Source organism: Hyperolius riggenbachi, chromosome 1 (genome assembly GCF_040937935.1).
Source record: "Hyperolius riggenbachi isolate aHypRig1 chromosome 1, aHypRig1.pri, whole genome shotgun sequence".
Classification (NCBI taxonomy): Eukaryota; Metazoa; Chordata; class Amphibia; order Anura; family Hyperoliidae; genus Hyperolius; species Hyperolius riggenbachi.
Window position 1 is genome coordinate 21,425,656 of NC_090646.1, and position 22,505 is coordinate 21,448,160.

The 22,505-nt window shown below is 49.9% G+C and overlaps 1 protein-coding gene across 4 annotated transcripts in view; it reads left to right on the top strand.

Moving 5' to 3' along the window:
• The window catches only part of HSPA12B (heat shock protein family A (Hsp70) member 12B), an 83,767-nt gene extending 62,450 nt beyond the window's left edge, over positions 1-21,317 (top strand). For all 4 annotated transcript variants that reach the window (XM_068266236.1, XM_068266235.1, XM_068266234.1 and 1 more), the window contains exons 8-13: positions 163-334; positions 1,150-1,236; positions 8,167-8,271; positions 9,508-9,766; positions 16,731-16,834; positions 17,850-21,317. In XM_068266236.1, coding sequence (XP_068122337.1) covers positions 163-334; positions 1,150-1,236; positions 8,167-8,271; positions 9,508-9,766; positions 16,731-16,834; positions 17,850-18,490 — 1,368 coding nt within the window. In that variant the 3' untranslated portion in view covers positions 18,491-21,317. The remainder of the gene's footprint in view (positions 1-162; positions 335-1,149; positions 1,237-8,166; positions 8,272-9,507; positions 9,767-16,730; positions 16,835-17,849) is intronic.
• The last annotated feature ends 1,188 nt before the right edge of the window (positions 21,318-22,505 follow it).

The following is a 22,505-nucleotide window of genomic DNA, read 5'->3' on the forward strand; positions in this document are numbered from 1 at the left end:
AGGAAACTCTCCGTAGCTTTCTACATTATTTATGAAATTATTATTATTATTTAGTTATTGTACTGTACTGTGTATATTAGAAGTTCAACATATAAAAAAAAGAAAATAAATGAATTGATGTCAGTAACTGGAGTTCCTCCTATTTCTTATCCTGATGTTTAGGCCGGTCTGGTGTCACCCGAGAACCCCGAGCAGCTCCTGATAGCGCTGGAGCCAGAGGCCGCCTCCATCTACTGCAGGAAGCTCCGCCTACATCAGCTGATCGACCTCAGCAGCAAATCACTGTTCAATGGCTGCCCAGCTGACCGCAACATCGACTCCAGCTTCAGACAAGGTGAGTATAGTTCATTACCCCAGCCTCTGCTCTGTTACAGGGGCACCCCGAGGCTGCTGGGAAATATGCAGTTCCTTCACATCAGCTCTACACACTGCAGGGATTAATGACGATTATAGTTTCATCCCCTGATTATGTGTAAATGTGTATTATGTGTAAATGAAAATATAGTCCAAATATAGGCTGTCAGATTAGGAAGGTCCAAGTTGCTGTCAGCCACTGAGCTAGTGCAGGTGTGGAAATACAGAAGAGCTGTTCCTGCTGCATGCAAGTAATTACTCCCGATGGATGTTGGCTTAATGTTTCCTATTAAACAATACCAGTTGCCTGGCAGTCCTGCTGATTTCTTTGGCTGCAGAAGTGGATGAATCACAGACCTTAAACAAGCATGCAGCTAATCCAGTCTGACTTCAGTCAGAGAGGACCTGATCTGTATGCTTGTTCAGAGGCTGTAGCTAAAAGTATTAGAGGATCTATAGCTAAGAGCAGAGGATCAGCAGAACAGCCAGGCAATCTGCATTGTTTAAAATGAAATAAATGTCAGCTTCCATGTCCTTCTCAGTTCAGGATCCTCTATAAGTGTCAGTAATGTAAGCCGCCTCTTGCTGGTGTTCTGTTTTCTGTCTCACTATGAATCCCGGGCCAGACACAGGCAGGGCAGACACGTGGGATGGTGCAGGGAGACCTCCAGGCACAGAGAGGGAGGTCAGGCTGTGCCATACGCTGCTTCTGTCAGTAGGAGGTAGAGCATGTCAGTGTAGGGCCTTTATTCAGTGAAGGTAGTACTGATGACGCATTGTGATGATGTCTTCCAGCGAGAGAGCAGCTGCGGAGATCCCGGCACAGCCGCACCTTCCTGGTGGAGACCGGCATGGGGGAGCTGTGGTCAGAGATGCAGGCAGGTAAGGAGGGGACTGCGAGTATACGGCAGTGGGAGGAGCATGCTCCACCATCCCCCAGCCAGGAGATGGATGCTTGGTAAACGGCCAGGCTATGCCTGCTGCAAACACTAAATGTGCCCATATATCAGACGAGACGATGTATGGGAAGATCGAGCAAGAGACAGATCTCTCTCTGATCCAGTCTCAACAACAAACAACATTTGTAAAGTGCTTTTCTCACATATGACTCAAATTGCATAAGAATGGCTTAGACCATTAATTGGTTAATTGGGTTAATTGTGGTACAGAGGAAGAACGCTATAAGTCTGGAAATGCCAGACTAAACAGGAGTCTTTTCAGTCTGGATTTGAATAAATCCAGGGATGGAGCTGACTTTACTGGGTGTGGTAGGGAATTCCAAAGGGTATGGGCAGCATGACTGAAAGCTTTGGCTCCAAAGGTTTTGCGGTGCACTCTGGGAGAGACCAAGTTTATGGAGCCTGCTGATCTGAGGTTGTGAGCGTTGTGGTGCAGTTTCAGCAAGTCCATCAGCAAGTGATCAGAGAGAGAGATCTGTTACCTGTCCATACTGTGGTAGACTGATTCCTGATCAATTTCTGCATGAAATCTATCTGGAACCGGCATAGCACCGCCGACTCAGTGGCCTACCTGGCCGCCCTTCAAATATAACGGGTCTGATAGTGGATGAGGCTGGAGTTGCACCAGCGGGCCTGGTGAGAATTTATACTGTGCACGGGTACCAGAGTTGGGGACATTCTACACTTGGGGGAACAGCGGCCGGGGGTCCGTCGCCTCCTCTGCTACATTGAACGCTGTTACTGCCACTCACCCGATTGCCAACATCGGCCCAAGATTTTCCAGCATGCTTGATCAATACATTACACCGATTTTGTCCTGAAATCGATTGAATGCTTGTGGCGGCACCGATTTTAATCAGATTTGATGAAATTATATAATTGGATGGTCGATCGGGCTGCAACATCGCTAAATGTATGAAGATCTTAGAGGTGCCCATCTACATTACAATCTTGATTGCATTAGCACATTTATGCAGTAAAAGGGTAAAAAGAGTGAATAGACTTTGCATGGATACTTGGGCAGCACGGTGGTGTAGTGGTTAGCGCTCTCGCCTTGCAGCGCTGGGTGCCTGATTCCAACCCAAGCCAGGGCACTATCTGCACAGAGTTTGTATGTTCTCCCCGTGTCTGTGTGGGTTTCCTCCGGGCACTCCGGTTTCCTCCCACATCCCAAAACCATACAGATAAGTTAATTGGCTTCCCATGAAAATTGGCCCTAGACTACAATACATACACTACACGATACATACAGACAGACATATGACTATGGTAGGGACTAGATTGTGAGCCCCTCTGAGGTACAGTTATGTGACAAGACAGTATACTCTGTACAGCGCTGGTGAAGATGTCGGCGCTATATAAGTACAAAAATAATAATACTTTGTTAGTCCCCTTATAATACATAGAAGTAGTAAGAGTGCCCAATCAAGATTGTATCATTAGTGGGCAGCTTATCGAGTGTGGGGAGGGACCAATCCATCTCAGCGACCTGATTAAACTTATTAGCAAACCCCCTTCAATTTAATATCATTCTTTACCTCTGAAAAATATGGCTTGTCCCATAGACAGATTACAGCGTGATCTTTTGCCGCCACCTAGTGGCCAGTATGGAAACTGTATGGACAAGATAAGACACAGAACATTTATACCGTGCTTTTCTCCTGGCGGACTCAAAGCGCCAGAGCTGCAGCCACTAGGACGCGCTCTATAGGCAGTAGCAGTGTTAGGGAGACTTGCCTAAGGTCTCCTACTGAATAGGTGCTGGCTTACTGAACAGACAGAGCTGAGATTAGAACCCTGGTCTCCTGTGTCAGAGGCAGAGCCCTTAACCATTACACCATGCAGCCACTGCTGTGATGGGCCTAATGAGAATGAGGGATAAAGAGAGGTGAAGTCCTCACTTCCTAACCACAGTACACTCTAATTCCTTCTACCTCATTCTGCCTCTCTAACCTACTTGCTGCTTCTCTCTCCCATCCCAGTCAGACCCCCCCCCCATTCTCCATCTCTCTCCCGCGCTGCCTCCTTTCTTTTCCCCTTCTTTCTCACTCTCTGTGACTCACCTGCCCTCCCCCACTCTCTCTTGCTTACTCCTTACCACTCCTAACTTTGCCCTATCTCTCTCCCTTTCTTTTGCTCCCTCCCCTTCTCTGCCATCCACTCGCCCTCAGTCTCTTACCACCCATGTACCCCCCCATCATCCCAGACACTGGACTCTTTGGAGGTGCGGACCCAACTCTCATGAAATTATTGGTGAATGGTTTCTTTGTGTGGTGAAAGTATTAGGGTGGCTCTAATGCTGCTCTGTCTGTAACGATGATATGTATCTCTCCCTCCTCCATATATCTACAGTATCAACATTCAAGTACCACTATCACAAAAATCATACAATTTTAAATACATGCTAAAACATACAAATAAGAAGTACATTTTTTCCAGAGTAAAATGAGCCATAAATTATTTTTCTCTTATGTTGCTGTCACTTACAGTAGGAAGTAGAAATCTGACATATCTGACAGATTTTGGAGTAGCCCATCTCCTCATAGGGGGTTCTCAGGGTTGTTTTTTTAAAGCACTTAGTGAATGGCAGTTGCTTTGTCCAACTGCCAAAATAGTGTGCAGCGAGCAGGGAGGCTGGCCAGCATCTTTGTATGAATCCTTTTCAGGGAGGATCTTTATAAAAGAAATAAGGGCCATGCTGAGAATCCCCTATGGGGAGATGGACTAGCCCAAAATATGTTACATATGTCAGATTTCTACTACTTACTGTAAGTGACGGCAACACAGGAGAAAAGTCATTTATAGCCAGGCCCGGCCCGCTCATGAGGCGGGGTGAAACTTTTGCCTCAGGCGGCAAATTTCCAGGGGCGGCACCCGCCCGTCTGTGGGTGCGGGGAGCCGGCCGCCAAGCTGGAGGGGTAGCTGGCAGGACGGGGGTATTGGGCCTAGCGGCGGGGAGGGGGGTCGGACCCCCCCCCTCCCTCGCCTGGGTCCCCCGATCTGCGCTCCCCTCCAGCCTTAAATCGAAGCAGCCGCTATTTGTAAGAGGCACAGGCGGGGAGGACTCACCTCTTCCTCGTTCCAGCGTGCGCTCCACTGACGTCACTTCCTGCAACGCTGCAGGAAGTGACGTCAGTGGAGCGCACGCTGGGAAGAGGTGAGTCCTGAGTCCTCCCCGCCCGTGCCTCTTACAAATAGCGGCTGCTTCAATTTAAGGCTGGAGGGGAGCGCAGATCGGGGGACCCAGGCGAGGGAGGGGGGGTCCGACCCCCCTCCCCGCCGATAGGCCCAATACCCCCTTTCTGCCAGCTACCCCTCCAGCTCGGCGGCCGGCTCCCCGCACCCACGGATAATCGTCCTTTAGTCTTTGTTGGTATGCAATATAATATTCGCGTGCCCGCCTCCTGACATTGGCCCACCCCCTCCTCCGATACACAGCGGCCCTTTCCCAGGTTGGGCCGGGAAATATCTGCTCACTGTATCAAAAGCTTACAAAGATAAATGTGTCATAAATCTGGTAGAAGCCGGGGTGTGTGCTTATATATCCAGCAGGATGTTATGCTGGGAACACACAATACAATTTCCTGTCTGATCGACGGCAGTCGGACAATTATTTCCGACATGTCGATCCGTTTCCAATCTAGGATGGAATGGAGTTTCTGAAATTATCGGAAAATCGATTCCTTTATTGATTGGGAGCAATTTAGACATGTACACTCGGTACAACTTCCTGTCTCATTACCCATTGATCGGACGGGAAATTGCATCGTGTGTTCCCTGCATTAGGCACTGGGCTGGGAGTACATTGTATAAAGCTGGACAGTCCGCCAAATGGTTTTTACAGCTACTTTTGCTATTAAATCTGTTTTTTATTCAATGCAGCGCTGGATTTACCATAAGGCACAGTAGGCACATGCCTACAGACGCCTGATGATGGGAAGGCGGCTCACTCCCCTCCCCTGATCGCCTCCCTCCTTCCTTCCTTCCCTATGCAGAGTCCTGATGAGAGCGTAAATGAGAGGTATCTCACCCAGCTCTCTGCATTACATCGACAAGATCTCCTTTCTGTTGGGGGCACCACTAGCTATATTGAGCATACCTCTGGCTACCTAATGTCAGCTAATACAACCCAGGATTTACATCACAGGAGCCGATAAGCACAGATGTCCTGGCACTCTAGTCTCCGCCCTCCATGAACCTACAAACCCCCACCGAACCGCACCACAAGTGTGCTGGCTGTCACTTCTCCCTTACTTCCCTTGCCTGTCATAGGTAGCTACAAGTGCCCCTTTAAGTACAAGACAAGACAAATAACATTTATATCACACTTTTCTCCTGGCGGACTCAAAGCGCCAGAGATGCAGCCACTAGGGCACACTCTATAGGCAGTAGCAGTGTTAGGGAGTCTTGCCCAAGGCCTCCTACTGAATAAGTGCTGGCTTACTGATCAGGCAGAGCCGGGGTTCAAACTCAGGTCTCTTGTGCCAGAGGCAGAGCCCTTAACCATTACACCATCCAGTAGCTAGAGGTGCTTCTGACTGAAGGGAGATCTCATCAGTAGAATGCCGAGACCCGGATTTCATTTACACTCTCATCAGGACTCTGCATAGGGAAGGAGGGAGGCACTAGGGAAGTAAGCCGCCTTTCCATCATTGGGCGCCTGTAGGCACAAGCCTATCGTGCCTTATGGTAAATCCGGCCCTGCTATATACCTCTATATACCTATGACAGGCAAGGGAAGTAAGGTAAAAGTGACAGCCAGCACACTGGCAGTGCGGTTTGGTGGGGGTTTGGAGGTTCATGGAGGGCGAGGTCTAGGGTGCCAGGACATCTGTGCCTATAGGCTCCTCCTGTGATGTAAATCCGGGCCTGCATGCATGGAGGGCGGAGTCTAGGGTGCCAGGACATCTGTGCCTATAGGCTCCTGTAAGGTAAATCCGGGCCTGCATACATGGAGGGCGGAGTCTAGGGTGCCAGGACATCTGTACCTATAGGCTCCTGTGAGGTAAATCCAGGCCTGCATGCATGGAGGGCGGAGTCTAGGGTGCCAGGACATCTGTGCCTATAGGCTCCTGTGATGTAAATCCAGGCCTGCATGCATGGAGGGCGGAGTCTAGGGTACCAGGACATCTGTGCCTATAGGCTCCTGTGAGGTAAATCCGGGCCTGCATGCATGGAGGGCGGAGTCTAGGGTGCCAGGACATCTGTGCCTGTAGGCTCCTGTGATGTAAATCCGGGCCTGCATGCATGGAGAGCGGAGTCTAGGGTGCCAGGACATCTGTGCCTATAGGCTCCTGTGATGTAAATCCGGGCCTGCATGCATGGAGGGCAGAGTCTAGGGTGCCAGGACATCTGTGCCTATAGGCTCCTGTGAGGTAAATCCGGGCCTGCATGCATGGAGGGCGGAGTCTAGGGTGCCAGGACATCTGTGCCTATAGGCTCCTGTGATGTAAATCCGGGCCTGCATGCATGGAGGGCGGAGCCTAGGGTGCCAGGACATCTGTGCCTGTAGGCTCCTGTGAGGTAAATCCGGGCCTGCATGCATGGAGGGCAGAGTCTAGGGTGCCAGGACATCTGTGCCTATAGGCTCCTGTGATGTAAATCCGGGCCTGCATGCATGGAGGGCGGAGCCTAGGGTGCCAGGACATCTGTGCCTGTAGTCTCCTGTGAGGTAAATCCGGGCCTGCATGCATGGAGGGCGGAGTCTAGGGTGCCAGGACATCTGTGCCTGTAGGCTCCTGTGAGGTAAATCCGGGCCTGCATGCATGGAGGGCGGAGTCTAGGGTGCCAGGACATCTGTGCCTGTAGGCTCCTGTGAGGTAAATCCGGGCCTGCATGCATGGAGGGCGGAGTCTAGGGTGCCAGGACATCTGTACCTGTAGGCTCCTGTGAGGTAAATCCGGGCCTGCATGCATGGAGGGCGGAGTCTAGGGTGCCAGGACATCTGTGCCTGTAGGCTCCTGTGAGGTAAATCCGGGCCTGCATGCATGGAGGGCGGAGTCTAGGGTGCCAGGACATCTGTGCCTGTAGGCTCCTGTGAGGTAAATCCGGGCCTGCATGCATGGAGGGCGGAGTCTAGGGTGCCAGGACATCTGTGCCTATAGGCTCCTGTGATGTAAATCCGGGCCTGCATGCATGGAGGGCAGAGTCTAGGGTGCCAGGACATCTGTGCCTATAGGCTCCTGTGAGGTAAATCCGGGCCTGCATGCATGGAGGGCGGAGTCTAGGGTGCCAGGACATCTGTGCCTAGAGGCTCCTGTGAGGTAAATCCGGGCCTGATCCAATGATTCAGACTGCTTTTCAAATATTGCTTTGTGTTATCTCTCTGCCTCCTTCTACATGCTTATCACCTCACTTGAGTGGGTGGAGCTGGCTGTATGAATTCTATCTGTCTGTATGAATCAGTATACTATGACTAAGGACCCATAGAGTCTAATAACATCAGTATGTACACTTTGCTTGGATAACAGAGTAACCAAGAAACTTGGGGTGACCCAAACTACTAAGAATGTAAAACCACTAGGAATGGACAGGGGGATAAAGGAGACCAAAAAGCCCTCCTACTAATAAGCAAAGCATGGTGTAATTTGCCTTCTTAAAACAGAAGGAAATATGCAATAATTCAGCTATAAGTGAACATTTGTGGTTACCCACAATGCACCACTACTGAATATGCAAATTATCTCTTTTTGCCCTTAGTTACCCAGGCAAGCATCCAGAACCGCTGGTGTATAGCAAGCCTATAGCTTTACATTTTACACAGCCACACCAACCCCACATGTAGACAGTCTTTTGCACTTATTTTGACCTTCCTGCTATAATAACTGACCTCTCTTTTGTGTTCACTTTCTAGGCGATCGCTACATTGTGGCAGACTGTGGCGGGGGGACAGTAGACCTAACAGTTCATCAGATCGAGCAGCCACAGGGGACTCTGAAGGAGCTGTACAAGGCATCAGGTGAGCGGGTATAGGCAGCACACCAGGGGATATAAGGGAGGCCACACACTAATATAATGTTTATCACGCATGGTCAATGGCATGCAGATAATGCTTGTTTTGCATTGGCCTTCTGTGATTGGCTGCGGGGGTATTGCTGATGCCAGGATACTGGTCTGATCAGAGGTGGTGTCCTGCAATAGACAAACAGGCTGCGGGCTATTATTATTCTTATTTAGTATTTATATAGCGCCAACATCTTCCGCAGCGCTGTACAGAGTATATTGTCTTGTCCCTAACAAGGGCTCACAATCTAATCCCTACCATAGTCATATGTCTAGTGTAGTGTAGTGTATGTATCGTAGTCTAGGGCCAATTTTTTTGGGGGGAGCCAATTAACCTATCTGTATATTTTGGGGGGGGGGGGGTGGGAGGAAACCAGAGTACCCGGAGGAAACTCACACAGACATGGGGAGAACATACAAACTCCTTGCAGATGTTGACCTGGCTGGGATTCAAACCAGGAGCCAGCGCTTGCAAGGCAAGAGCGCTAACCACTACGCCACCATGCTGCCCCAATTCTTTCCCCTGTCCTTAGAGACTGACAACTAAAGGCATGGAGATAAAAAAACTTTCTGCTCTCTGCACAATTTTTCTAATGGCTGCATCTGCTCAGCCAGTGATAAGGAATCATACAAAGTTTTGCAGACAAAGATTTGTAGACAATTGGGTGTTCAGCAAGGCCAGGAGGGGGGGGGGGGTCAATTAAAAGTTTTGCAGGGGGGCCCAGTAAGTTGTTGTTACGCCACTGTTTAGCACAGAGAAATATTCGACCGATTGGTCAAAAACTGCTACCAGGGGTGACAGCGTTGTAACAAGCAGACTGTGCGAGGAGCAGGGAGGCTTTATAAGACCCAGAGCCTTCCCCCTCCAAAGGTAAGTATCTGTTTGTTTTTTCTGCTTTACATTTACTGTAAGGGAGGTATACACAAATTAAGCAAGTTATTCCACCTGTGTCATTGCACATAAGGATGAGAACATCTGCACATAGAAGTACGAGGCTTCTACACATGAGGGACGGGGGCACATGAAAGAGGGGAAGGGGGGCTGTACATAGGGGGAGAAGGGGTGGCACAGGGCAGTAAACCTGCAGGGAAGAGTCTAAGTTATGTCTCCTGGGTTCATGGTGAGTGCAGATATATTACATGCAGAACACGTTTCTCACCTCTGACCTCCCGCTGTCTTTTCACCGGGAAGGTGGTCCGTATGGATCTGTCGGGGTGGACCTGGCCTTCGAGAAGATGCTGTGCAAGATCTTTAGTGAGGACTTTATTGAGACCTTCAAGGTGAAGCGCCCCGCTGCCTGGGTGGACCTGATGATCGCCTTCGAGGCCCGGAAGAGAACGGCTGCCCCTCAGCGATCCAACCACCTGAACGTCTCCCTCCCCTTCTCCTTCATCGACTTCTACCGGCGGCACAAGGGGCAAAACGTGGAGACCGCTCTCAGGAAGAGCAGGTGAGGTCACCGGCATGGGTGTGAGGTGTCAGATGTGGGCAGAATTCTGCTGAGACCAGCATATATGTCCTTCACTATCAGAGGTATCTCAAGGTACACCCGGGGGGAGGGGGGGGGGATCATTCTAAGAAAGCCACCTTGGCACGACCTCTGCCCCTTCCTTATCTTTACCACTGGTCTCCAGTAGAGTTGCAGAACCCAGGGAGGGATGGGAGAGGAAATGTACCTGCCCCCATGGGCCTCTTCCTGGAGCAGGTACTGTATTTAATATGAATAGACACCTATACTGGGATCATCATGGCCTTAGACCCTCTCACAGAACTGGCTGAGGGCCGCCAGGACTGTCTGTCAGTGTTTCGCTGATTCTGGTTTCTGATCTGGGTGTTGCCCTCATTCTGGTTTGTGAACATGTCCCGGAATTAGCAATGTATGTAGCGTTCATTTGGATTCTGCAGCTCGCTGTGGCAGGGCTGGCTTCAGAGATGAATTAAGATGTAACGGGACCCTAGGCAAGGTAGTAGATTTGGGATGCGCTTGCGGTCCTTTTGGTTAGCTAAAGTGGAGAAAGGTCAGAGAAGGTGGCTGGTGCGTACAGACTTTTGAATACACATGCGCAGAACTCTCCCGACAGCAGGAGCGCGATTGAGGAGGTGCACGTCCAGAATCGCGCATGTGCAGTAGACCACCAGTTGGCGATCTTTCCAAGGGAGGGCAGTGGCACAATGGAGGGGGCCCGGAGGGGACGTCAGAGGCTCCGAGGGGCTGGAAGGCTGGAAGACGCCCCAGGTAAGTGTTTTTTTCCATGCCTCATGTTTCCTTTAAGGACGCTAGTGGTTGGATCATGGGTAACACGCAGGAGGCTTGTAAGTGCTCCCATGGCGTGACCGTGCTTTGCAATTTCATGTGACTAATGAAATACCCATGTGAGACAGAGATTTTTTCAGCCAGCAGGGGGCATCCTGACTAGTGTTGGGCGAACATCTGGATGTTCGGGTTCGGTGTGGTTCGGCCGACATGCCCCTGATGTTCGGCATGTTCGAGCCGAACCCAACCCGAACATGTCCCTTTGGGGCCCCTATAGGGTCCCAGCATAAAGGGAGAGCATGCCCCGAGCGCGGGGGGGGGTGTCAGAAATGCCCCCCACCCCTCCCCGCTAAGCTCTCCCTTTTGCCGGTTCCCTATAATGTTAAATTTAAGCCCCCCAAAAGTACCTGAGGAGGAGGGCAGGAAGCGGGCAGCCGGAGATGCTAGGCGCTAGTACCATCTGGTACTTCCGCCCTCTCTTGACACACTTCCTGTTTACATTTGAAGTCGCATCAAGGGAGCGCAGAAGTACCGCGATGACGCGAACGAGGGTACGCGTCATCTACATGATGACACGTACCATGAGGTGTTCGGGGGGTGCCAAACCGAACCCGAACAGGCCAAAATCCGGGCGAACCCGAACAGTGGCGAACACTGTTCGCCCATCACTAATCCTGACATGACTGTGTATTCGATGGATATTGGCCCTCATGTATACAGTACATTGGCCTCTATTCACAATCATTTTCCGCATGCAGAAATGCACTTGCGGTAAATTCCTGACTGAAATGAGACCATCTTGACATTCACAAAATTTTACGCATAATCATTTTCCACATGCGTAAAATTGTACGCATTATTTACCCGCATGTGTAAAAAGTGTGCAAAAGTCTGTAATTCCCGCAAAAAAAAAATTCACAAACAAAAAGGGGTGCCTTATTTCTGACTTAAATGTATTCTGGAGCCCTGAGCGCTGTGTTAGCTGGACTTCAATATTTTTTTTATGACACTTTTTTTTCCGCATGGTTTCCACATGGTTACTATGTAATTACGCATGTTTCCCCAATTCTTTTTACGCATTGTTCCTGCATGCGGAAAATTTTAGTGAATGTGGAAAAAATGCAGAAATTATACCTGGCGGTAATATAGCGGTCAAAAATCTCTTACCGCATGTGTGATTGCGAAAAGAGCCCATTATCATCTCACTTTGCTGCCCAAAGCTGCAGGCTGTATTCTCCCCTATAATGGAAGCGTCCGCCAGCAAATACTAACAATGGCATTACCTGCTGTAACATTTCACACTTATTTCAGATACTAAAGGGTTAACTTATCTCCTGCCTCTAAGCTCCCTTAAGAGGACAGTGTTTGCACCAGGGATTCACAGTAAGTTCAAGCAGGCAGTCTGTGCTGTCACATTCAACTTTTCCAAAGAAAACAGTAGTTCTCTTCTGAATAAGCCTTAGATGTAGAAGCAGAAGGTGTGAGTGGAATTGTCTTTGTGAGAGGAACTGTAGCCTGCTCTTGCTGTTCCTGAGTTTCGGTACACTTTGAGAGCTTGTGCTGTGCTCTGAGGTTGTTTATATTGCTGTGAATCCTGAGTAGGTCTCTCTAAGGTTTGCGGCCATCACGTTGAGTATTTCTCTGAATATTCCTCAGGGTATTACGTGTCTGGGATTTCTCTTTGTGGATTCAGCAGGCAGATATAATGGTCAATAATCCTGCGCCTCTTGTTAATAGATCGGTCTTGCTATTGATCGGGTGTAACGTGTAATTAATTCCTCTCCCCTCCACAGTTATCCGTGCTGACAATGAGTCTCCAGGGAACCATATATGTTCTCTGAGTTCCTATTGCCACAGAGAGCCGCATATTAATCCCAATTACCGATAGCAAGGAGATGCCTCTGACCTCAGCGCCGTAACTAGGAGAGCCAATGGAGAGAGCACTGCCACACTAATGCCCAACTGCGGGCACAGACACACTCTGTGTGAAATGTACAATCACCATCACCACCCATGTACAGCAGCCCCCTCCCATTCCATGTGCAGCCCCCTCTTCCATGTGTATCATCCATGTACAGCAGCCCCTCCCATTCCATGTGCAGCTCCCTCTTCCATATGTATCATCCATGTACAGCAGCCCCCTCCCATTCCCTGTGCAGCCCCCTCTTCCATGTGTAACATCCATGTACAGCAGCCCCTGCCATTTTATGTGCAGCCCCCTCTTCCATGTGTAACATCCATGTACAGCAGCCCCTGCCATGCCATGTGCAGCCCCCTCTTCCATGTGTAACATCCATGTACAGCAGCCCCCTCCCATTCCATGTGCAGCCCCCTCTCCCATGTGTATCATCCATGTACAGCAGCATCCCTCCCACTCCATGTGCAGCCCCTTCTTCCATGTGTAATATCCATGTACAGCAGCCCCTCCCCTTCCATGTGCAGCCCCCTCTTCCATGTGTAATATCCATGTACAGCAGCCCCTCCCATTCCATGTGCAGTCCCCTCTTCCATGTGTATCATCCATGTACAGCAGCATCCCTCCCACTCCATGTGCAGCCCCTTCTTCCATGTGTAATATCCATGTACAGCAGCCCCTCCCATTCCATGTGCAGCCCCTTCTTCCATGTGTAATATCCATGTACAGCAGCCCCTCCCCTTCCATGTGCAGCCCCCTCTTCCATGTGTAATATCCATGTACAGCAGCCTCTCCCATTCCCTGTGCAGCCCCTCTTCCATGTGTTATCATCCATGTACAGCAGCCCCCTCCCATTCCATGTGCAGCTCCCTCTTCCATGTGTAATATCCATGTACAGCAGCCCCTCCCATTCCATGCGCAGCCCCCTCTTCCATGTGTAATATCCATGTACAGCAGCCCCTCCCATTCCATGCACAGCCCCCTCTTCCATGTGTAATATCCATGTACAGCAGCCCCTCCCATTCCATGCGCAGCCCCCTCTTCCATGTGTAATATCCATGTATAGCAGCCCCTCCCACTCCATGTGCAGCCCCTTCTTCCATGTGTAATATCCATGTACAGCAGCCCCTCCCCTTCCATGTGCAGCTCCCTCTTCCATGTGTAATATCCATGTACAGCAGCCTCTCCCATTCCCTGTGCAGCCCCCTCTTCCATGTGTTATCATCCATGTACAGCAGCCCCCTCCCATTCCATGTGCAGCTCCCTCTTCCATGTGTAATATCCATGTACAGCAGCCCCTCCCATTCCATGCGCAGCCCCCTTTTCCATGTGTAATATCCATGTACAGCAGCCCCTCCCCTTCCATGTGCAGCCCCCTCTTCCACGTGTACCATCCATGTACAGCAGCCCCCTCCTGTTCCATGTGTAGCCTTCTCTTCCATGTGTAATATCTATGTACAGCAGCCCCTCCCATTCCATGTGCAGCCCAATCTTCCATGTGTATCATCCATGTACAGCAGCATCCCTCCCACTCCATGTGCAGCCCCTTCTTCCATGTGTAATATCCATGTACAGCAGCCCCTCCCATTCCATGTGCAGTCCCCTCTTCCATGTGTATCATCCATGTACAGCAGCATCCCTCCCACTCCATGTGCAGCCCCTTCTTCCATGTGTAATATCCATGTACAGCAGCCCCTCCCATTCCATGTGCAGCCCCTTCTTCCATGTGTAATATCCATGTACAGCAGCCCCTCCCCTTCCATGTGCAGCCCCCTCTTCCATGTGTAATATCCATGTACAGCAGCCTCTCCCATTCCCTGTGCAGCCCCCTCTTCCATGTGTTATCATCCATGTACAGCAGCCCCCTCCCATTCCATGTGCAGCTCCCTCTTCCATGTGTAACATCCATGTACAGCAGCCCCCTCCCATTCCAGGTGCAGCCCCCTCTTCCATGTGTATCATCCATGCACAGCAGCCCCTCCCATTCCATGTGCAGCCCCCTCTTCCATGTGTTATCATCCATGTACAGCAGCCCCTCCCATTCCATGTGCAGCACCCTTATCCATGTGTTATCATCCATGTACAGCAGCCCCCTCCCATTCCATGTGCAGCTCCCTCTTCCATGTGTAATATCCATGTACAGCAGCCCCTCCCATTCCATGCGCAGCCCCCTCTTCCATGTGTAATATCCATGTACAGCAGCCCCTCCCATTCCATGCGCAGCCCCCTCTTCCATGTGTAATATCCATGTACAGCAGCCCCTCCCATTCCATGCGCAGCCCCCTCTTCCATGTGTAATATCCATGTACAGCAGCCTCCTCCCATTCCATGTGCAGCCTCCTCTTCCATGTGTTATCATCCATGCACAGCAGCCTCCTCCCATTCCATGTGCAGCCCCCTCTTCCATGTGTAACATCCATGTACAGCAGCCCCTCCCATTCCTTGTGCAGCCCCCTCTTCCATGTGTATCATCCATGTACAGCAGCCCCCTCCCATTCCATGTGCAGCCCCCTCTTCCATGTGTTATCGTCCATGTACAGCAGCATCCCTCCCATTCCTTGTGCAGCCCCCTCTTCCATGTGTAACATCCATTTACAGCAGCCCCTCCCATTCCATGTGCAGCCCCCTCTTCCATGTGTAACATCCATGTACAGCAGCCCCTCCCATTCCTTGTGCAGCCCCCTCTTCCATGTGTATCATCCATGTACAGCAGCCCCCTCCCATTCCATGTGCAGCCCCCTCTTCCATGTGTATCATCCATGTACAGCAGCCCCTCCCATTCCATGTGCAACCCCCTCTTCCATGTGTAACATCCATTTACAGCAGCCCCTCCCATTCCATGTGCAGCCCCCTCTTCCATGTGTAACATCCATGTACAGAAGCCCCTCCCATTCCATGTGCAGCCCCCTCTTCCATGTGTAACATCCATGTACAGAAGCCCCTCCCATTCCATGTGCAGCCCCCTCTTCCATGTGTAATATCCATGTACAGCAACCTCTCCCATTCCCTGTGCATCCCCCTCTTCCATGTGTATCATCCATGTACAGCAGCCCCTCCCATTCCATGTGCAGCCCCCTCTTCCATGTGTAACATCCATGTACAGAAGCCCCTCCCATTCCATGTGCAGCTCCCTCTTCCATGTGTATCATCCATGCACAGCAGCCCCTCCCATTCCATGTGCAGCCCCCTCTTCCATGTGTTATCATCCATGTACAGCAGCCCTCTCCCATTCCATGGGCAGCCCTCTTTATTCCATGTCTATCATCCATGTACAACAGCCCCTCCCATTCCTTGTGCAGCCCCCTCTTCCATGTGTATCATCCATGTACAGCAGCCCCTCCCATTCCTTGTGCAGCCCCCTCTTCCATGTGTATCATCCATGTACAGCAGCCCCTCCCATTCCATGTGCAGCCCCCTCTTCCATGTGTAATATTCATGTACAACAGCCCCTCCCATTCCATGTGCAGCTCCCTCTTCCATGTGTAATATCCATGTACAGCAGCCCCTCCCATTCCATGCGCAGCCCCCTCTTCCATGTGTAATATCCATGTACCCATGTACCCATGTATCCAGCCCCCTTCCATTCCATGTTCAGCCCCCTCTTCCATGTGTATCATCCATGCACAGCAGCCCCTCCCATTCCATGTGCAGCCCCCTCTTCCATGTGTTATCATCCATGTACAGCAGCCCCCTCCCATTCCATGTGCAGCCCTCTTTCTTCCATGTCTATCATCCATGTACAACAGCCCCTCCCATTCCTTGTGCAGCCCCCTCTTCCATGTGTATCATCCATGTACAGCAGCCCCTCCCATTCCTTGTGCAGCCCCCTCTTCCATGTGTATCATCCATGTACAGCAGCCCCTCCCATTCCATGTGCAGCCCCCTCTTCCATGTGTATCATCCATGTACAGCAGCCCCTCCCATTCCATGTGCAGCCCCCTCTTCCATGTGTTATCATCCATGTACAGCAGCCCCTCCCATTCCATGTGCAGCCTCCTCTTCCATGTGTTATCATCCATGTACAGTAGCCCCCTCCCATTCCATGTGCAGCTCCCTCTTCCATGTGTTATCATCCATGTACAGCAGCCCCTGCCATTCCATGTGCAGATCCCTCTTCCATGTGTTATCATCCATGTACAGCAGCCCCTCCCATTCCATGTGCACCTCCTCACTCCCCCACCAAAGCAATGTGTGTGCTGTTGTGGTGTACGATGCTATAACCCGGTATTTGTGTCTCTATCACAGCGTGAACTTTGTGAAGTGGTCGTCGCAGGGGATGCTGCGCATGTCGTCCGAGGCCATGAATGAGCTCTTCCAGCCTACCGTCCTGCAGATCGTCCAGCACATCGGTATGGAGACCTTTCCTTCTCTCTCATATACGCAGGTCATGGTTCATACAGAGAATAACCAGCTTCACCTTTGTGTTTGGCCCTGGTGAGACATTTCATCACGCCCACAGAGCAGCTTCCTTAGTTCTGAACTGGAGAAGTGACTCTGTGGGGGGCGATGAAATGTCTTCAGGAACAGAATAAGAGGCAAGTGGAAATTGCTGTTTGCGTGATCACCTGTAGCATTGGAAAAGGTCCTAAATCCATGAAATCATGTGGGTAGAGCGGAAGGACCTCTGCAGCATCCACCTGATACTGAGATATAGTTTTGGGTACGGTGAGATTGTGGTGCATTTGTCATTTCTCACGGGAGTCAAAAATGGATGGGAAAATATTCTGAATTGCTGAATCGTGGAAAAATCACAAGGGCTGGTCACATGCAGCAGGCACGATTATTGCCATTCGGAAAGTGATTGATTGCTTGCTGGATTGAGACGTTATTGGCTGATGTATGGGTAGAATAAGCTTTAGCATTGCTCACCTCTCTGACAACCCAGCATTTAAAGTGGACCTGAACTCTGCACAGGACAGAAGGAAAATGCAGAGAAATGCACCCTGTGTGTATTTAGAGAGTTTAGCCTTTCTAATCCCCCCTCATCTGTGACTAATCACAAGTCGTAATTTGATCTCTCAGCTGTGTCAGCTCAGGAATCTCCTCTGCCTCTGCAGAGCAGCTAATTTGTAAACACAGGATGTTAACCCTATGTCTGCTGCCATGAAAGCAGGAAGTAGACACACTGCAGATCTATTGCAGGATTTGTATCAGCTGTAACAAAGAAATGTTTTTCTGTAAAGGTTATTATGCTGTTGCTATTAAGGAAGGGGGGGGGGGGGGACACATGTAGGATAACCATACAAACATAGGGAGAACATAGTAGAAACTATCCATACTTTTCTAGTGATGTCACCATTCCCATATCAGTTATCTATTTTCCTACTGTCATCATTACAGCATCTTTCTTCTTCTTGTCCTCAGATGACCTCATGAAGAAGCCAGAGGTGACAGGCATCAAGTATCTGTTCTTGGTGGGAGGTTTTGCCGAGTCGCCCATGTTGCAACACGCTGTCCAGACGGCCTTCGGTGAAATCTGCCGCGTCATCATCCCTCAAGATGTTGGCCTGACAATTCTCAAAGGTGCGGTGTTGTTTGGCCTTGACCCGACCATCGTGAGAGTAAGGCGCTCTCCTCTGACCTACGGCGTTGGTGTCCTCAACAAGTTTGTAGAAGGAAAGCACCCGAAAGAGAAACTCCTGGTCAAAGACGAAAAGAACTGGTGCACGGATATCTTTGACAAGTTTGTCTCGGTGGACCAGTCAGTGGCCCTCGGAGACATCGTACAGAGGAGCTACTGCCCGGCAAGGCTTGGCCAACGCAAGATAATCATCAACATCTACTGTTCCTCCACCGATGATGTGGTCTACATCACTGATCCAGGAGTCAGGAAGTGTGGTACCATCAACCTGGACTTACCGGACATCAATGATGCCAACGGCAAGTCATTCCGCCGAGAGATTAAAGCCAGTATGCAGTTTGGAGACACGGAGATTAAAGTCACCGCCATGGATGTGAAAACCTCAAAGATTGTCCGAGCCTCGATTGACTTCTTGTCCAACTGATGGAAAAGTCACATCTCATGTGGACAGTAACTGTGAAGCACTTAGTCACAATTTATGGAACTGTGGACTACAAAAACACAATGGCGTGCAAGAATGCCGAACGTTACCTTATAACATGACTATACCATTTCTGGAGCTCCTATATCAATCACCAGCCTTGACTAATCAGAGGCTGAACGCAGCCAAACTTATATACCAGGAAAAAGGTGCTGTGCATTACCCATAAACCCTCTTGTTTATGTCTCTTGGAAGCTTTCATGGGCTGCAGTATCGGAACTGATCGTGCCACCCGCTTGCTGCAAACCATATAAGGGAGTCTCACTTCCCATGCTGAATCTATATTTAAAGGGGAAATCTTTTTTTTTCTGTTTTTTTTTTCAGCATTTAATCAGGGAAGGATTAGAACATTGGGGTATTAATTTCCTGCGTCCTGGTTGTAAAATACTTCCCTTTTAAATTTACTCAGAATTCCGGCTTCTCTCAAAGATCTGAGATATCGTTTTTGAATTCAGACTTTAAAGCTCAGAAAAAATATCAATTCTGGATTCGAATTGTTTTATCTCCGAGGCGTGCTTCGAGAATTAGACTTTCGGCAATTGTTACACTGAAGCCCGGTGTAGTTTCATCTGGAGTCTAATCTGCCCACTTTTTTCCTCTGGAGATCTCCAACTTCAGTAAATTCAACCCAGTCATCTCAGATCTCCTTTATATCATCTCAGGATATGGATTGTATTTAGTGGGACTGTTCTGTTTTTTAATGTCGCTATATAATACTCTGACCTGATCTCCGCACGCACATTACCGCTGGAATACTTGTTCAAACTGGTTTAACTCACCCATTCAGAATGATGTACTTTACACAAGCTACTGTATATACTCGAGTATAAGTCTAGAAAGGTCTGATTCACTTCATAAAAGTATAGGGGCGACTTATACACGAGTCACGGGGAGCACTGAGCACACTGAGTAATGTGTGTACTATTAGTGACATTCCCATTTGCAGCAATTCACCCTGTGATAAGGGACACTTTTAGAAAAGGAATTGCCTAGAAAACACAGGTGTGAAAGTCCCGGCCACAACAAGTAACAAGGCAAGGGGCGGAGGGGGGGGGGGGGGGAATACTGGGCTGCATACAAGGGAGAGAATAATTGCAGCACTTTGGGGCCTGGAGGAGGTACTGGCAGCATTTAAGGGACAGGAGGGGTTCATGGATGCAATACTGTATGCGGTGCAGTCATTAACCCCTCCTGGTTCCCAAGTGTAGCCATTAACTTTGCTGGGTAGACTTAAGGTGCGTACACGCATGCGACTATAGTCGTTTAAAACGATCGTTCCCCGATCATTTCAAACGACGATCGTTTGAAAAAAAAGCAGCCAACGACCATGAAGTCTAACGACGGACGAGCTAGATCGTTCAAAACGAATGATCTAGCTTGGCGGATTTTTCCCAACGACGATCGTTTGCAAAAGTAGTACATTGTTGGAAACGATCGTTCGTACTAGGCTTGACATGCGCATTTCGCTATTTCTCCATGAAACTTCTCATTTTTATGCGCAAGCGCAATAGTTGCTTTATTTGTTGTAACGTTTGTTTTAACGATCAGATCGTTACACACCGTTTACAACTAACTTTACTTCGGTCGTTCTTTCTTCAATTAAAAGTTCGTTCGTCGTTCATAACGAACGATTGTTGTCGCATGTGTGTACGTAGCATCATACTTGAGTCAATGAAAAATTGTTTAAAAGGAAATAAATATGGCAGTCTCCATATCCATCTCACTACAGTTGCCCTCTAGGCCTCTTTCACAGTAGGACATTGCGTTTCAGTGCGACGTTAAGGTTGCACAACGCGTCCCTAATGCAACGCATATAGACTTTAACTTGGACGTTATTGTGCGTTCTTTAACACTGCATTAATTGTTATGACGTACATGTGGTGCGACCGTATTGGCGCTCTTTACCTGCAACGGAAACGGCGCATGCGTTACATTTGAAAAAAAATCATTACTGCGCATGTGCAACACAAATAATGCCGCAGATTCATTGCTAAACGCACAGCATGCAGCACTTTCTAATAACACTACAGGTTACACACAAACGCAACGTGTGCACTGTGAATGTCGCACAGACTTGCTGTGCGTTAGTCTGCGTTGAAACATTTTGTAACGTGCGACTTTAACGTCGCACTGTAAAAGAGGCCTTAAGGGTTTAATTTGATAGAAAGGTCAGACTAGCATTTTAATTTCTGTTTGTGATTGTTTTCATGGAAGACCCTTGTTCTCGTTAAACGTGGCTTGGTGGAGAAACTGGCTGCCAATCTTGGGAGAATCCAACTAAGGGTAGCTTACTCACTATACCATCTTGATGATACAGATCTACCAAATCCAAGGGCCAGCAGATTGAAAATACTTTCAAAGGATTGTTTCTATAAACTCTTATTATAAGTTTTATAAGCTCTATACTACATAAAAGTGGGCAGATGGAACAACCAGGTTTGTATGGTGTGTCGTGAAGCTAAAGGTGCAAATGAACAGTAAAATCTGTTGAAGGATTGACCATACAATCAATTGGACCAAGTACCGTTAATGGTGCTGATCGCTAAGGAATGATTGTTCTGTCAATACAAATTTTGGATCAATTCTGTGTGTATGGTGTAAATGCAGCTCACTCCACTCCCCAAGCACCTCCCTTCTTCCCTATGAAGAGTCCCGAGTGGAGCGTAAATGGGAGGTAATTCATCCGCATCTCAGCATTCCATTGATGACATCTCCCTTCAGTCGGCGGCACCTCTAGCTACCTAATACTGAGGGGTACTTCAGGCTACCTAATGCTAAGGGACACCTGTAGCTACCTATGACAGGCAAGGGAAGTTAGGGAGAAGTGACAGCTGGGACAGCCAGCAGAGGTGCCGTTCAGCAGATGTTTGTAGGTCCATGGAGGGCGGAGTCTAGGGTGCCAGGACATCTGGGTCTGGGAAAATTGCTTCTGCGCATGTTCAGAATGCTCCCTGCAATGGGAGCGCAATCAGGGTGCGCAGTCGCCTACGACTGGTGCAGGGGCGTAACTAAGAGGGGAGCAACTAAGAGCCCCTGGGCACCCCTGCAGAAATTGTGAGCGGGCCCCCCTCCCCCTGGGGCCCGCTCATGGCTGTTTTGGGGGGCTGGAGGGGTCGCAGCATGAGGGGAAAGCTATGGCCACACTCGGCGGGGAGGTCCCCCCCCCCTCCCTCACCTCGGGCTCTCCCCTCTGCGCTCCCCTCCAGCTTCACTAGTTATGTATGCTATATAGCTATGTATGTGCAGTGGAGCAGCGGGCAGCGGCAGGCAAACATACCTTCCGTGCGTCCGGACGCTTCTCGCTCTAGTGACTGACGCGACTTCCTGTTTTATACAGGAAGTCTCGTCAGTCACTAGAGCGAGAAGTGTCTGCGCTGGAACGCACGGAAGGTATGTTTGCCAGCCGCTGCCCGCTGCTCCACTTGTATAGCTGTTGAAGCTGGAGGGGAAAGCCAGAGATGAGGGAGGGGGGCCCCCTCCCCGCTGAGTGTGGCCATAGCTTTCCCCTCATGCTGCAACCCCTCCAGCCCCCCAAAACAGCCACGAGTGGGCCCTGGGAAGAGGAAGGCAGGCTCTTAGTTACGCCCCTGCACCAGTCGTAGGCGACTGCGCACCCTGATTGCGCTCCCATTGCAGGGAGCATTCTGAACATGCGCAGAAGCAATTTTCCCAGACCCAGATGTCCTGACACCCTAGACTCCGCCCTCCATGGACCTACAAACATCTGCTGAACTGCACCTCTGCTGGCTGTCCCAACTGTCACTTCTCCCTTTCTTCCCTTACCCGTCATAGGTGGCTACAGGTGTCCCCTAGCATTAGGTAGCCAGAGGTACCCCCGACTGAAGGGAGATGTCATCAATGGAATGCTGAAAGCAGGGTGAATTACCCGCCCCCCCCCCCCCCCCCGCGGGCGCATGGGCTGCATCCCCTATTGTTACGCCCATGGACTGGTGACAAC